Source organism: Bombus flavifrons, chromosome 16, assembly GCF_040668555.2.
Source record: "Bombus flavifrons isolate JBK064 chromosome 16, iyBomFlav1_principal, whole genome shotgun sequence".
NCBI lineage: Eukaryota > Metazoa > Arthropoda > Insecta > Hymenoptera > Apidae > Bombus > Bombus flavifrons.
In genome coordinates, this window is record NC_138457.1 from 6,550,342 (window position 1) to 6,566,216 (window position 15,875).

At 33.8% G+C, this 15,875-nt stretch overlaps 4 protein-coding genes across 7 annotated transcripts; 2 read left to right on the top strand and 2 right to left on the bottom strand.

Moving 5' to 3' along the window:
* Positions 1-17: 17 nt before the first annotated feature.
* Echs1 (Enoyl-CoA hydratase, short chain 1) lies at positions 18-3,220 on the bottom strand. Its single transcript, XM_069130481.1, has 7 exons — positions 3,000-3,220; positions 1,555-1,764; positions 1,265-1,389; positions 916-1,120; positions 412-531; positions 268-335; positions 18-197 (listed from the first exon to the last, which is right to left on the bottom strand). Exons 1-7 carry the CDS (start codon positions 3,094-3,096, stop codon positions 132-134), a joined length of 891 nt encoding a protein of 296 aa, XP_068986582.1. The 5' UTR covers positions 3,097-3,220; the 3' UTR covers positions 18-131.
* A 1,286-nt stretch (positions 3,221-4,506) lies between these two features.
* Positions 4,507-6,190, top strand: LOC138188138 (uncharacterized). 2 transcript variants are annotated; one of them, XM_069129652.1, is made up of 4 exons: positions 4,507-4,966; positions 5,301-5,548; positions 5,640-5,785; positions 5,927-6,190. In XM_069129652.1, exons 1-4 carry the CDS (start codon positions 4,909-4,911, stop codon positions 6,063-6,065), a joined length of 591 nt encoding a protein of 196 aa, XP_068985753.1. In that variant the 5' UTR covers positions 4,507-4,908; the 3' UTR covers positions 6,066-6,190. The 2 variants fall into 2 exon arrangements, with proteins under 2 accessions (XP_068985753.1, XP_068985751.1); XM_069129650.1 differs by having other exon boundaries at positions 4,511-5,021.
* Positions 6,191-7,751: 1,561 nt separating this feature from the next.
* On the top strand, positions 7,752-10,536 carry LOC138188219 (inositol 2-dehydrogenase). Its single transcript, XM_069129798.1, has 4 exons — positions 7,752-7,924; positions 8,327-8,569; positions 8,938-9,319; positions 9,711-10,536. The coding sequence occupies exons 1-4, from the start codon at positions 7,842-7,844 to the stop codon at positions 10,158-10,160; spliced, it is 1,158 nt and encodes a 385-aa protein (XP_068985899.1). The 5' UTR covers positions 7,752-7,841; the 3' UTR covers positions 10,161-10,536.
* A 732-nt stretch (positions 10,537-11,268) lies between these two features.
* Positions 11,269-14,435, bottom strand: rngo (DNA damage inducible 1 homolog rngo). Of its 3 annotated transcripts, none has more exons than XM_069129796.1 (6): positions 13,928-14,435; positions 13,263-13,481; positions 12,925-13,179; positions 12,276-12,581; positions 12,054-12,200; positions 11,269-11,551 (listed from the first exon to the last, which is right to left on the bottom strand). In XM_069129796.1, the coding sequence occupies exons 1-6, from the start codon at positions 14,187-14,189 to the stop codon at positions 11,340-11,342; spliced, it is 1,401 nt and encodes a 466-aa protein (XP_068985897.1). In that variant the 5' UTR covers positions 14,190-14,435; the 3' UTR covers positions 11,269-11,339. The 3 variants fall into 3 exon arrangements, with proteins under 3 accessions (XP_068985897.1, XP_068985896.1, XP_068985898.1); XM_069129795.1 differs by having other exon boundaries at positions 11,269-11,554; positions 13,928-14,434; XM_069129797.1 differs by having other exon boundaries at positions 11,269-11,554; positions 13,874-14,015.
* Positions 14,436-15,875: the final 1,440 nt, after the last annotated feature.

Genomic DNA, 15,875 nt, shown 5'->3' on the forward strand with positions numbered 1-15,875 from the left:
CAAAATAAACAATCGTGTTTATTAAAAAAACATCCTTTTTGATAACAAGTGTAAAAAATATATAAGATGTATAAAAATAAGTATGTAGTTATACATATATATCTTATAATGGAGTAAACAGTAAATGCTTTTTACTGGTTGGTGAAGTTGGGTGGTCTCTTCTCAATGAATGCACTCATTCCTTCCTTCCTGTCACTCTGAAATTTTAATTATATACCATTCAATTTTTGTTTTTTAAATTATTATATTTGAGAAAGAAATCCTTACTGTTGCAAATGTTCCATGGAACATTCTCTTTTCAAAGTGTAGCCCTTCCCTCAAAGTAGTTTCATATGCTAGAAAAACAGTAAAAAAATGAATATTTGAATAAATGAATAAGAACAATCATGGTTACATAATTTCAATGATTACCAGTATTAACAGACTCCTTCGCCATGGAGACAATTAATTGAGAGTGAGAGGCAATTATCTCACCCAATTTGATTGCCTCAGTAACAAGTTTTTCTGCTGGGAAGATCTTGCTAACCAAACCTGCAACAAAACACGTCTAAATATATACATATAATGATATTCGTATATTATATACAGGATAATTTGTGATTCTTAGTAGGATAGAAATGCACAATTGGCAGGAAATTATTCTATATGTGAAAATAAGTTGAAAATGAAGAATAAAACTTTGTCGCTCAAGGTTTTGAAGAAAATCGAATTTGAACGTTTAACAAAAATTAACCGGTACACGAGTATTAAACAAATCTCCAAATTCGATTTTCTCGAAAACGAAATCTCCAACGTAATTACATTATTCTTGCTTTTCGTCTTATTTTAAGCCATAGAATTTCCCTGACTTCAGTTGTATTATGAGTTACAAACCACTTCGTCTACAATTTACTTTTCAGTTTCTAATAAACCTACCGCATTTCTCTGCCTCCTCAGCAGTGATCTGACCTCCTGTTAGTACCATTTCCATCGCTTTGCTCTTACCAATTACCCTAGTCAATCTTTGAGTACCACCTGCACCTGGTATGGTACCAATGATGATTTCTGGTTGACCGAACTTTGCCTTGTCTCCGGCATAGATGATATCGCACATCATTGCCAATTCACAGCCTCCGCCTAACTGTGTATAAAAATATACTATTTAATATCTAAGATATAAGCAAATATTTGTTTTATCTGCTAAATATTATACAGTGATTTGGATATTTGATATATTTCTGAAAATTATCAAGTTGCTATTTTTTTGTAAATTATATTAACTTACAGCATATCCATTTACGGCGGCAATCACTGGTTTCGAAGTTCGCGTGATTGCATCCCAGCTTGTAAGGAAGTTCCCTCTAATAGTTTGCGAATAAGTATTATTCTGCATTTCTTTGATGTCAGCTCCTAAACAAAAAAGTTCGCAATTTAATTCTAATTGAATAATTCATTAATAATTTGCTAATGAATATTAATTATGGAGTAAATTATAAATAATCCATAATATAATAATTCTAATTTATTAATCTAATTAGTTAATTATAATTTCAATTACGACAAAATGTGTTTTACCGGCTGCAAATGCTTTTTCGCTGCCAGTAAGAACTATGGCCCCGATGCTGTCGTTCGTATCCAATTTATTTACAGCATTATTTAATTCAGTCATCAATTTATCACAAAGAGCGTTTAAGGCTTTTGGCCTGTTTAACGTGACCAGACCAACGTTCTTCTTTTCGCCAGCAATATCTACCTTGATGAATTCATAATTCTGTTGAGTCTGACCTACAATAAAAGAATTTTTTAATAATAATTCCAGTTTTGTATATCACTTGACTTGATTTCACACAATTGACGAAATAAATCTTTTGGCGCGGAAAATTAGTGGCTTTATTTGGAATTTAGTATTTCCCAAGGTTATAGATTTTTTCGCTAATTAAGTAGCTGTTTATTTACCGTTTAATTTAATTGCTACAGAATCTGAATCGTAATAAGATTCGAATTGCGCTTTTGCACAAGAAAAAGCGAATTAAAAGTATCGGTTAAATATCAGTTTTTAAAAATTAAATCGGTAATTACATTAAACTGCAAGTAAAAGTATATGTGGAAATAATAATATATGCATGTATAAAAACGAATACATTTTCTGCTGTAAATGTGCATGTGGCACAGTAACTTATTATTTCTTTGTACACGTGTCTGTTCTTTATTTATCATATATGTAAATATATGTATATGATGTTCGCACGATATATGTACAATATATACAATGTATGTATAATATATATCTATAATATACATACCATTTTAGTTAAAGGAACAATATATAATAATATAATAAATCTCGCTTAACTTAAATTTATACAAATTATAAACAAAAGATAAGAGTTAGATGTGAATTAGACGTTATTTCATCTGGCCACCGAGAGGCGGCTGACAATCAATACTAACGCACACGCTATCACGGACGCACAATTATGTACAAAATTCAGTGGTACTGAAGGTTTTTTGCAAATATCTCGGAAACTAAGATCAAGCGATGGTTATGTGCATGGGAAAGTTGTTCAACGCCATATCCTCAACAGCATAGTAAAAGATCATCAAAACCTAAGATGACAGAGGTTTTTTAGGTAATTACCAAAGTTGGAAAAAGAGTATTGCCCCAAAAAGAAGTTCTGCCATAATAATAGTTACCAAAGGAACAATATTTACACTATAGGAATGGCATTAAAATTAAGATAAAAGGAAGAAGTATCACTGAATTCTTTACTATAACCTTTAACCTATAACTGATTATACTCCATTGCTTATATAATTGAGCAGATCGAAACATGAAAAATTTTGAACCAAAGTATTCTGTAAACAAAAAGAGGATTTTACAAAACGGACCCTAAAATTTTGTAACAATCCTAGAGATCTGTGTAACTGCATAGTACAATTTATATCAAGTAGCGTTCTAAAAGCAATTTACATATTCTATCCTTCCTTCCCGGCAATTCAACCAGCAACATAGTACTTACAACAGTAGTATTTCACGTTCCTCGCAAAATATTGTGGTTTTTGACCAATCTGCAATCCTTTGTTAAACAGAATTTGTCCAACGCGTATAGTAGCCATAATGCTTATTAGTAGGAATACTATTATTTGAGAATAAAAATAATGAGCTTAGGACGAAATGATAAGACTAACTTGTCACGTACACTGTGCATACGGGATAAACAAGATCCCGTGATCCACGTGGCTACTGGCACCAGTGGTGTATCTAAAGATCACTAAACCCTATTACTTTCACTAATAAAACCAGTACATATAAATAATTTCCTTCGATGTTATTTTCACATAGAAATATTACAAAATACATATTTCATGCCATATATATGAGTTATATGGCAAAATGCAACTATGAATTGCATTTTCATGAGGGAGTTCAATGCAAGTCGCTAAACATGTTTTGCTTCAATGATTATGTGAAAAGAATTTCGTAATCTGAATAAGTTTATCAAAACAATTTGGTATGATGTAATTTGTGAGAGAAAACATGTTTGTTATTTTTTTTATATAATTTGAGTTTTGTAGTTTATTTTGAAGACAGATATTTGTACACTACTTACATAAAGTAACAATCTGAGATATATTATTTTATTATACAAAACATTTAATATTACGGTTTTACAAAACCACATGTTAGAACTAGTTTTCGCTAATATAAAAAGCTATCCATGTGGTTTAAACAAATTTCTTGAAGAACCAAAAATTGGAGTCTTTAGCATAATTAATAAATTCTGCTCCAAAAGTAATATTATTAGAATCAAAAGAATATCAATATAATAGAATTTAAAATAAAACAGTAAGAGATAAAATAGTAGAGATATATCAAACATACTTAAGATTAAGCTCTGACGATTTTATTTCAAATTCTAGTGTTGCCTTTAGTACAGAATGTACTAATTATATTGAAAACTCTAATATTGGTCCTTTAATCCTTTAAATGTGATTTTATTTTATTGTAATACTATGTTAAAGTATAGTTGTATATAATAATATAGCACATTAATTAATAATGCATTGAAATTCTTTTCAAATTATATTCGAAAATTAACACATGTTCATGATTGAGAATGAGCTATGAGACTGACATCTTTGCTCCATCCGATGAAAGTAGCTTGCAGTTATATGTCGCAATCGATAAAGTAGGTAAGTGGGAATAAACATAAAAACAAATAGATTACGCGATGACGGAAAAAGACGAGATTTATAAAAAAATTCCGTTGCAGGGATTGACTAACTTGCGTAATGCAACTACTGAGTAAACAAAATAATTATAATCTTTTCACTGTCGTATCTTATTTGATCGATAACTCAGATGATCCTGAATGTAGACAACCAGATGCATTCCTTGTATCAGTGTCACGATTGAATTGTTAATATCTCGAAAGAAATAAAAAAATGTTATTTTATTGACCTTTATATAAGGAGAAATAATCTACCATTTTGTAAGATAGATAATTTTAAAAGCTTACCAATATAGTATACAAACAGTATCTTTATCTTTAAATACAAATATACGAATATCAACGCATGATTAAAGATTAAAAAAAATAGAAGATTGTAAATAAATTTTGCATTAGAAGAATACACAAATTTCCCCTAACATCGTGAACTAATTAATTAAAAATTAATTTAAGAAATTTTTACTGAATCGAAGAAATTGATTTAAAAGATTTTAGAAATAACTCTGCTCTAATTTTAGTGTACTATGATATTTGTAACAATCATGATTTATATATGACATTGGAAGGTTTATCAACCTCAGTAGTATAAAAAGAACTGAAATAAAAATATAGATGTATGTCAGGGTGAAAGTATTAGGAGATTCAGTGTTAAAGTGGGAGTCAGCCAAGGGCAGGTAATAGTAGGGATTGCTTTCTTATGTGTGAACTTGAATTCTCTGTCAGTTCACGGACGTTCATCTGGCAACGTCATGCAAGTACCGCTACATGTCGTGCTGCTTCTTATATTCATTTTAAGAGGGCAATCCGCGGGTAATTACAATATAAGTATTAATTAGAATGCGGATCTTTGATTCTACTTTTATTATCTATTTCATTTAACTATTTATTTCTAAACGATCAAAACGACTTGGACTTTGGTTTTTTGCTCTAATGTCGAAACAACTCTGTATTATCGAAATGTAACAATCGTTTTTATTGAACTCAAAGACCCGATGGCATTCATTAATCGCAGAAACCGATATAATAACCAGCAAAGACCGACTTCTTATCGATGAAGAAAATAACAGAAACGTTATTTATTTACCCCAGAGGAAATTTGGGAGCAAGATTTGTCCATGGACATGCAAATTGGGGCTTCCACAAAAGGATATGATTTGGTCGCCTTACGCTGTGGGGCAGAAAAAATGGTAGTGGGTCTGCAAACATCGGAAAATTTTTCAGGTGTGATATACACACGAGGTAGTTTTTATTCCAGACAACCTTCGTGTTTCTTGAATCCTGATCATGGTGGAAACTTCACTATGACTATTCCCTTCAACCAGTGTGACACAGAAAATGTAACTACATCGTAAAGTCTGCTGTAAATTTGGAAAAGTTACTACAAAATAAGTTGGTTTAAGATACACTGGTTTAAGATATTTGTTTCAGGTTGATAACAAATATCGGAACACCCTGGTTCTTCAGCATGACGATGAGCTAATTACTCCTGGTGACGCTGCTTTTATCTTGGAGTGTGACTTTTCCAAGCCCAGAGATCTCATAGTGTCAGCAGAATTGCCTGGAACTGATAAAAAGTAATTAGGTTTTTGTTAAATGAAGTTTTTGATTTGAAACATGTTAGACCATATACTTAAATTTTTGGATCTTTAAATTCCTCATAAATGCATAAAAATCTTTAGAAGAAACGAAGTCGTGTACTATGTTTTTATTTGTAGAGAGATAAGATCGAGTATATCTCTAGTGGACGCCGATCCAGGACGAGATAAAACGAAAAGGTCTGGATACGTGGAGAGCGACACCAACGAAGTTGTCTTTGTGCCTAACTCGGTCATCAAGATTAACGACGAGTTGTAGATCATTGTCTAGTACATTTTGTAATAAAGCTTACTTCTATTTTTAAATTTTGCTTCAAACTATCTAATATAATTATAATATAAATATTTAATATAAATAAATATAATCTATTATAAATATTTCAATTTAACTTAATACTCCCTAAATAATCCCATAGATAACCAACAATTAATTATTGCCAATCTTTTGGATTAGAAACTTGTTTATTTCCTTTTTAAAAATATCCCGTTATGATAAATACTTCAAGCTCAGCCCCCAGAAAAATTGTATTACATCCTATTCTTTATGTTCAATTTTCCATGAAACCTTCAACTAACTTTGAGAGTGATGAAACTGACCAATGAATCTGATTATTAATTAACTATCAGTAATAAAATTCCACTGTGATTTACGCAACGAAATTTTTTCGCGGCGACAACGACAGGATGTCCATCAATGACGTTAGTTCGTTGCACATGCGATACGACAGTCTGATAACCTTAGAACAAATTAGAAATTACTATATTCTCTCGTTTACATAATGCACTAAATAGTTAAAATAGTAGGTCATGCATGAAAACCAGAAAAGAATAACATGATAAATCACATTTTTGTTGTATCAGGGCTGTAGATCTTTTTATTCCTTTTGTTTTTAAAATTAATATGCATTTCTACCATTCTCTTTTATTTGTATCTTTAATTTTGATTTAAAATATTAATTAGATTTTTTTATATAATAAGTTGCTTCTATCTCAACTTTAACCATCAAGTAACATAAAACCCAGAAGATCAAGATAAATTTAGAAATTTTGTCTCCCCCACATCTAAGAGAATTTTCCAATAATTATATTCAATAATCATTTTGACAAATTTTTATGTGAATCATTAGTAGTCTAAAATAAGAAATCTTTTGAGTCATTAGTGAAATTATTTTCTTTTTTATTAATGGTTCAGAACCTTTTCCACAAAAAAACGTTTCATTACTTACATCCTTTATTATTTAAATTCTGTAATCATAACATAATTATCAAAGATCAAGTTTTCTGAACTTGGAACACTGAGATTAAAGTTTGCCACTGAATGAGTCAATAAAAGGTCAGTCGATAATTGGATCAACACGTTACCAGATAAAAAAGTCAGAGGATCAAAATACACAGGATATTGACACTCTTACAACAGGAGCTTACAATTTTCCACTTCTGGCTACGAAATGTTCATATCTCATGCAGAATATTTCAAAAGTGTCACAACTCAAAATAATTCAATTCTGTATTAGAAGAATATTAGAAGATCATTGTTTTCTATATTCTATTCTTCTTGTTAACTTATGCGTTTACTAAGGATAATATTCGTTTTAAACTTCCAAATAGTCTTTTATTTTTCCTGAAAAACTTGTTTCAGTTGTGTCATTTTTGAAATACATGTATGATACATGTATTACAGAAACGATTAGGTGTTAATGAATGAACAGAGTAACGTTAGACGACTGCTACAACTGGACATTTGCGATTTCGATGCTTTATATGAATGAGAGACACGTTCTTATTAATCGAACGATTAACTGGATTTGATATATTCATACCAGCTTGATGGCTATCTTAATGAGGCCAATATTTGAACCATAGCTACTTTATGAATTTACGTTATGTTAATCGCACACATCTCCCCCCACTATCCAGCTCGTTTATATACATATATAACAGGTCCATCGTTCCAGACTGTCTTCTGCCGATTGACGAATTCGGAGAACCATATTTTACTTACTTATTTAATATTTCATATTCCTAACAAGGCACAATGGCAACTGCGAAATTCAAGAGTGCCTCACCTTACACAAAACCACAACCAAAGCCCCCACAGCAGGATTATCTTTATCAAAAGTGAGTATTTTTCCAAGTAGGTCGTTCAAGTTCATTGAAGGTTTTGTATAGAATTTAATTAATGCAAACTAGATATTCTTCCCTTCCCTTCTTTTCATTATATGATACTCTATCCAGAGCAGAATTGGACACTTTGTAACTGAAATGAAAACAAGAAATTAATTTATTTGAAAATAAATTTCAAAATCTTATTTGAGAAATAAATTATTCCAAAATGACATCTACCTATTGACATAAAATATGTGTCTTGGGAACAATTCTCCTATATTTTACTTTTCTTCATCTCTTCTCTTTTAATATGTTCCAAGCCGGTTGTTGAACGTTATTCTACTCATATAGACTACTTAGTTCGCTCTTCCTTTTCCTCTTTCATGACTGAAAATGGATTAAATGTTATTATAGGTATCTGGAGGATCTGACACTGAGGAAGGATCTACTCCATCCTAAAGTAAGACTTGCTCTATTTGGAGTCGGCCGTGCTGGAACCATTCATCTGTCCAATATTATTACCAGTTCGCGTGTCAAACTGCTCTACATCGTAGACAATGTCGAGTCTAAATGGATGAGCCTCAAGGAGTACTGGCAACTTGACGACGTTGTCTTCTTGAATAGCAAACAAGCAGATAAAGTGTACAATGATCCTAAGTAAGTAATTTAGATTTTCATATGGGAAACATTTTAGATACAATGAAAGATGTATATATCGCAAAAGTGATCAAATGAGTTAGATTTTTAAATAGGAAAAATTAAAAATAACAAATCATTAACTAGCAAATTTAAAAGAAACTTTCAAAAAGTCACTTGCTTCTGCGATAAGGAGGATTATTGTATTAATATTCCCCACTACTGATCTTTCGATTATTATCAAAAATAATCCTTTCAAACCCCAAACATTTCCATTACAATTACTTAATTTCATGATAAAAATATCCAAAGTAGATTAAACTCGAGAGAAAACATAAACATCAATTAGGAGTTCAATTAACAATTAAAATCGTTTTTCATGTTGATAGTGTGGACGCAGTAGTTGTTGCATCGCCTACGTACACACATGAAGACATTGTAAGGAAAGCTTTGGAGGCGAAGAAGGCAGTGTTCTGTGAGAAGCCGATCGCTGAGGACAATGCTAACTCGATAAAATGTTACGAGACCGCGAAAAAGGTCGGCAAACCATTGTTCTGCGCCTTTAACAGGCGATTCGATCCCAGCTATTCTGCTGTTAGGAGCAGAGTGAGGAATGGAGAGATTGGACACGTTCAGATCATCAAAACTGTCTCTCGTGACTCTCCTCTTCCCAGCATAGAATATTTGAAGATGTCCGGAGGTATATTCCATGACTGTATGGTCCATGATATTGATATCATGACTTGGGTCCTTGGAGAGTACCCTATCAAGGTGAGATTCCCTGGATATTGCTATCAAACACTTGTAGTTGGAGTTTCAAGTAGGATAATTATGTAGAATATTGGATTAGTCCTTCGCTGATACCATGGAGACCTGAATTTATAAATACTACAGCATTATAAAGAAGTTTCCATGATTTAAAAGGATCCTAACTTCATAAAATTATAGGGTACAGATAGAAGTAACTAATAGTTACAAAAATCTTCAGTTCTAATTAAAAACAGAATGTAGCTTTGATTTTTAATTGCTACTATAAGCACTTAAAGTCAATAAGTATCATGAGATCATAAAAAGGTTTCATAAACAACTATTGGTAATGTTGATTTCTATCCTATTGACTGGTATTTGATGAATTATTAAATGTTGGAATATTTTCTTGCAGATTGCTGTCCAGGCACACGCACACATTCCAGAGATAAAAGCGATCGATGACTTCGACACAGTTGTAGTGACCTTGTATTTCCCATCAGGAACCTTGGGGACCATCGACTTGTCACGGAACAGTAGCTTCGGTTATGATCAACGCTTGGAGGTGTTTGGCCCCAAGGGTATGATCAAAGCAGATAATGAACAGCCAATGCATTGTGTCACATCCCAATATAATCTCGACGGATTAACCAGCGCACCAATATGGTATTCGTTCGCCAGCAGATTCATGAATGGCTATCGTCGAGAGCTGGACCACTTCATTGACATTGTACTTGGTAGAGCTGAATGCTCCGTATTACCCAAAGAAACTCTAGCTGTGATTAAAATTGCGACTGCATGCCAAGAATCCGCTCGTACCGGCAAGATGGTGGAAATAAAGTGGGCGCCAAACGAGCTACCCTAAATGAGGTCATGGTCTAGCGAATTTTTATCATTCCCATGATATTCCACCATTTTGTATCTTGTACGATCGTGATACATTCACTTCTAATTTTGTCTTTTAAACGAAATTTTCATTTCCTTTCACGACAGACGAGGGAAAGTTAAGATTATCTTCGCTGAATCATGATTTGCACGCACGAGTGAAAAGACTTAGGTGAATCTTGCTTGTTACATGTTTTTTTCCTCTTTTTTTTTATCGGTATAATAATATAAAGAAAATACAGAAAAATACCATATACCCTAAATATATAGTAATGATACAAAATTCACATTGTCTGTTAGCAGACTCAATCATGAAAGTTTGTAAGAACGAAACAATAAAAAATTCCCAAAGTTTATTCGTGTTTCTCTTCTTTTAATTCCTTACCCTTTGAAATAAAAAAAAGAATTAATGCAAAATTCTTTCTAGATTGGTCGATGCGTGATTGGTTTACATTACAAAATTCTCTTTTTTTCGTAAATAATAAAATTACAGAAGTGAAACTAATGTATTCTTGGAGGTATCGCAAACTGATTTTTAGTCGCGAAGCTCGAAATGTCCGTCAAATCGTGCAATGTGTCTCTTTGATTAAAACATTATCCTTTCAGAAGTCTATTTTCTTTTATCTAATCTAATAAATAAAAATTTTGTGAGACATCTACAAATGTGACGCAACTTTCACGAAAGGCAATAAGCTGCACCCCTAACTTATGACTTTGTTTTCAATTCATTTTATATTGATTCCTAAAATTGTGTATTGCAATAATGGTAGGCTAGGTTATCAGAGCACGCTGACTTCCACTTGAAATTCCAAATTTGATTCATTTCATTTCTGTATATCTAGCAAAAAGAATACAAAAGTCGGAGAAGATATATGTAGCTTTACTCTGAAGTAGCCACTTATTAATTAAATGAAATATGATATCTATACATACATCATAATATCTGCTCGACGAAATAAAATCCGAAACACCATTTCATGCTAATTGTCGAGCAGTGAGTATGCTTGCTTGAGCTGAGTTTCGATCGTGTGGTTTCCAGATTTTATAATAATCAATATGAAAATTCGCTACCAAAAATCAAGTACAAATTTTCCATTCCCTTATCTTTACTGTTCAAACATGGAAACCCCCACAATTTCTCTTTTCTTTCCTTGTTGCTTTATAGTCTAAAGGATTTCGTGAATAACGCATCGGTGGCTTGAGTTTTGTCTCCATTAAATCTACGCAGTTCGGCGATGACCTGTACTCTGCTGAATCCCAGAGATTCGATTTCTTTCACTGTTTCTTCTGTGAATGGGTCGTGGGGGAAGACTGTAGTTTCTATGGAGCCTAATCTGCTTGATGTCCCGCTTGAACTATTGCTTTCTTGCCCTTCTAAAACACATAGTATTCATTAAAAAAAAGTCTTTTTATATTCTAGCAAGCCACAAATAAAACTATAAAATTAAGAGCCATAATTATAAATTATCTGTTTCAAGTCACTAGTCCAGGCAAGTTAGGAGGATTTGTCTCAGTTGGATCTCCCTAGGAAAAGGAAAGTTACAGTGGCTAACATATAAGACCTTGTATTAAATTCAGCTGCATAAACTTCAACATTGAAAAGTAAATAATAGCGATAATATCACGAGCATTATTTTTGAAAATTTTCCTTGGAATTTAATACTATTATTAAAATTTCCATAATACATTTACTTGGATTTATAAATATATCCTTTTTTATTGCCACCACTAAAAGTCGAAATACACAATAAAGTAACATATATACAAAGGAAATTTATTGGGTTTCATTATGGAATGTTACACAAATTATTTAACACAGGATCTTATAAGGAATTATGGTAAGAAAGGATAGCCTGGACAGATACATACTTACCCTGCTGGCGACGTTGCTTCTTTGCATCTCTGGAGCCATAATCCAGTGCTCTTTGAGGTCCTCCCCTCTTGTCATCCTTATCATCTTCTGTGTCGTAAATACTTGCATCGCTATAACCACTTAACCTTAGCCACTCTGGCAGCTCCCCTAATCAGAATTAAGCATTTATGTTGTATAACAGATAAAAAGACATTGTGCAACCATAGAAATATTTAAGACCACCTTCTGCTAAAAATGGCGTCTCTGCACCGGTGGTGCCAATTTTGAGCACGTTTTTCTTCAAATCTATGCAACATTGATGCCTCTTTAACATGTCCAGACCCAGTAGCATGTCCATGCTTTGTTCCGCGAGGACAGTGAACGATGTTGTTAGATGATCATTACCAATTTGAATTTGTACCATGTGAATACGGCCAATGATGCGTTGAGTTCCAACACCATGTGCTATTCCAGCCCACCTTGTGTCCACCAATCGCATTATGTGGCATCGTTCGGCACAAGCATCCGACATTATAGTTGATTGTGCACCTGAATTTTAAAAACATAATATTACTATATATTGCGAAATGTTTTTTTTTTAAGAGGAGCAAATTCATGGAATTTTTGAAGACAAAAGTACAGTCTAGGTCAGAGCACGGATTTCAATATCTAAATTTAAATTTCTCCCACCATGAAGTACCACATACTACAAAGAATGACTTTCAAAATGCAGGAATTTAAAAATAGATACATTGGCACAAACAGCAGCCAAACAAAAATACATAAAAATGATCTTCTCTCCAGTTCAATGATGATCTCTGACATTTATCACTGCGCATTTACGCACGTGTATAACTCATTATTTATAAATGTAAATAAAGTTGATATTTACCAGTATCAATAAATGCTTTAACTGGGAATCCATTGACTTTACAATTAACATATAACATAACAACTGATCCAAATGTTTCTGGATTATACTCCATTGCAGCTTCCATGTTTGCTTCAATGTTTTTTTGCCTAATATCCTCTGCGATAAACCTCTGTGCTTCTGTGTCAAATGGATCTGCATTCATCATTCTTAGTCTTTGTGCTTCACGCTCTTCTCTTAATTTTATTTGTTCTCTGAGTACAGTTGTAAATCTCTCTACAAATCAATAATATCTATTGTAGAGTAAATTCTTAGATTTTCAAAATACAGTTCTTAATATGTACTTTTGGAAGACTCACCAAGATTTCCAGAAAGTAAGGCACTAGCCAGCTTGGGATTATTCTGGCTCAGCAACGCTAGTTGATCTGGATTAGCCAAAAACATGTCTCTTATTATTTCTGGATCATCCTCCTTTCTAGGGTTTTGCATTCTGGCTATAGTGCTACTGGAAGCTGTTGGCTGTCGACTGCTGGATGCTCCTGGTACTCTGATGGAACTGAAGTCCAACATGGGAATAGCTAGAGTAATATGTATCTTGGAATTTAGTACATTCTCTTCTTTACTACGCAATAGTGCGCTCTTAAATAATTGATATGACTAAGCACATGGCGACAAAAGCTATCTCTAACAAATCAAACTCAACACAAGTGAATACAAAAAACTTGTGCTAAACTGAACCGGACAGGTGTGCGGACAAGATGAGAGGAACTTAGATGATTCTCACACGAAGAAAAAAAAAACTGTATTCTAATAGACACTATTCTATAGTGAAACCAAAAGGGGGATAACATGCTCGATCGAGTCTGTTAAGACAAATTCATGGATCGTGCGTTATAAGTTTGGTAATATCTGATCGAGAGACGTTACAATACAGTGAAAAAGAAACGTAAATCGAAGCCGAAAAGCTAACCTCACGACCCGCCTCGATCGCCACTTTAAATAATGGTGCTGTATTGAAGCTGACCTCCGTTTAACGGGTGAAGGTTCAACTCGGCCCCGCTTTGATGCATGTGCTGCAAAATCACCACGTCACCGTCACGGATCCCGTGATCCTTCAGCGATTTCTTGTCGTTCATCAATGGTAGACCATTGAAAGCGATCACCATCTCATGGACTGGTACATTGCTCTCAATCTCGCAAAGAGCCTTGAAACTCTCCAGCTCCATATCCTCGATCACGTCCAGGACGAAGATGTCGTCGCTGAGCGTGGTTACCGTTACCTTCATCGTGTGTGTGTTTTACCTAGTTGCTTGTGCTCTCGGTTCCGTGCGTGCACAACGATTGTACGGTAGATACTAGGGGCAAACAAAATGGGCAATGAAAGTGGTCACTGGGTGGCAATAAAATTTCACGTGAGAATTTTTGCCGCTCCCCTCGCGCACGGGATGTCCGTACGAAGAGCGGCTACAGGATGTAAACAACAACCCAGCTCAGCGAAAATACTGGCTGGTCTTTGAGGCTTGACCTGAAGGCTACTTAAATCACCTCGAGATATCGAGGAGTAACGAGATCGTGAAATTGTGCCGATGAGCAGACTGCGCGCCAAGCTTGAATTTCGATTTGAATGCGTCATTCTGTCAATTGCTGTTTTAGCAGAACATCGGCGTATTGAATAAATTTTACTACGCAACATACACAGACAGATTACATTGAGAGATATGATCGAAAGTTTGCGGAGGTTGCTGTTGTGGGTTATGTTATTATATATTGTTCAACAACCTTAAGATGGGCGTTTTCTAAATTATCACGGAAATAGAAATTTCTAAACTTTGATATTCCATTTGTTTCAGTCATAGATTAATTAACTAAATCTTGTCTTGTGTGAAAAATAAATTATTGACTTGTGCTACAATAATACTGTATTTTGTACCATTATATTATTTGCTCCATTTTTCTGGTCAAAGGAACATCTCTATCTTTTTGATTAGTAATAAAGCAGCTCGAAATCAAATTTTCTAATAGCATTGAGTAGATTGAAATATGTATTTAAAATATTGAAATCTAATCGAGATTCTTTTCGTTTTATCCTTGGCGGATAATCTAGAATCCTACATTACATTATCGTCAACAGAGGGCAGACCAATGAACTTCAAATTTCTAAACCCAAGATATTCAAACAATAAAAATTGCTGGTTATTACTTAAAAAGTTATTCTCTTCATCTATATATTTCAAATTGTATGAACAGATTCCACACAACTCCACAGATGTTAAAATGTTTGCATAATGTCAGGCTCATGGACTTGCAATGGAGCAAATCTTGTTAGGATCACAATAGCAATAATCGGGATGTCGATTTATCATAGATTTCAATATCTATAATCAACGTTTACTGAGGAACCCTGTGTACGCACAATTTGAGAATTAAACGTCCCATACATGACGCTCAGATCGACGTAGCGATAACCTTATCTCCCACAGTGAATTGATCTTATCTTGATCATCCTATTTTCAAAGCAGCCTGTGGTATCGATAATTTTCAACCTAATACATTTATTTCGCCTAAGAAAATTATAGATTTTTGTGTACCAACCTTTTCACCTTAGATAAAGAATATTTCCTGATTTTCTGAAAATTTACCGTCTTTTGGAATATTTTATGATAAGGAATCGATCCTATGGAGGAAAAAAAGTATGGGCTAAAGGTGGTGCAGTGAAGCATGCAACGTTCAGGGGATCCTGCCCTCCTGGAGGGCGCGACCACGAGGACACCACAGGGGGTGCCATCCCCCATAAACCGGAAACGGATGCAGAGGTGGATATTAGACAGGTGGCTCAGAATTTCGCGTTGGACAGGGCTGATGGTTAAATTAGCGCATGATTTCGACGGCTCGCTCGATTACACTCGGAACAGGATGTGTCACGACAAATATCGTGCAAGGTGTGTTTGTAATGTTGTATAACACTGTTTCAC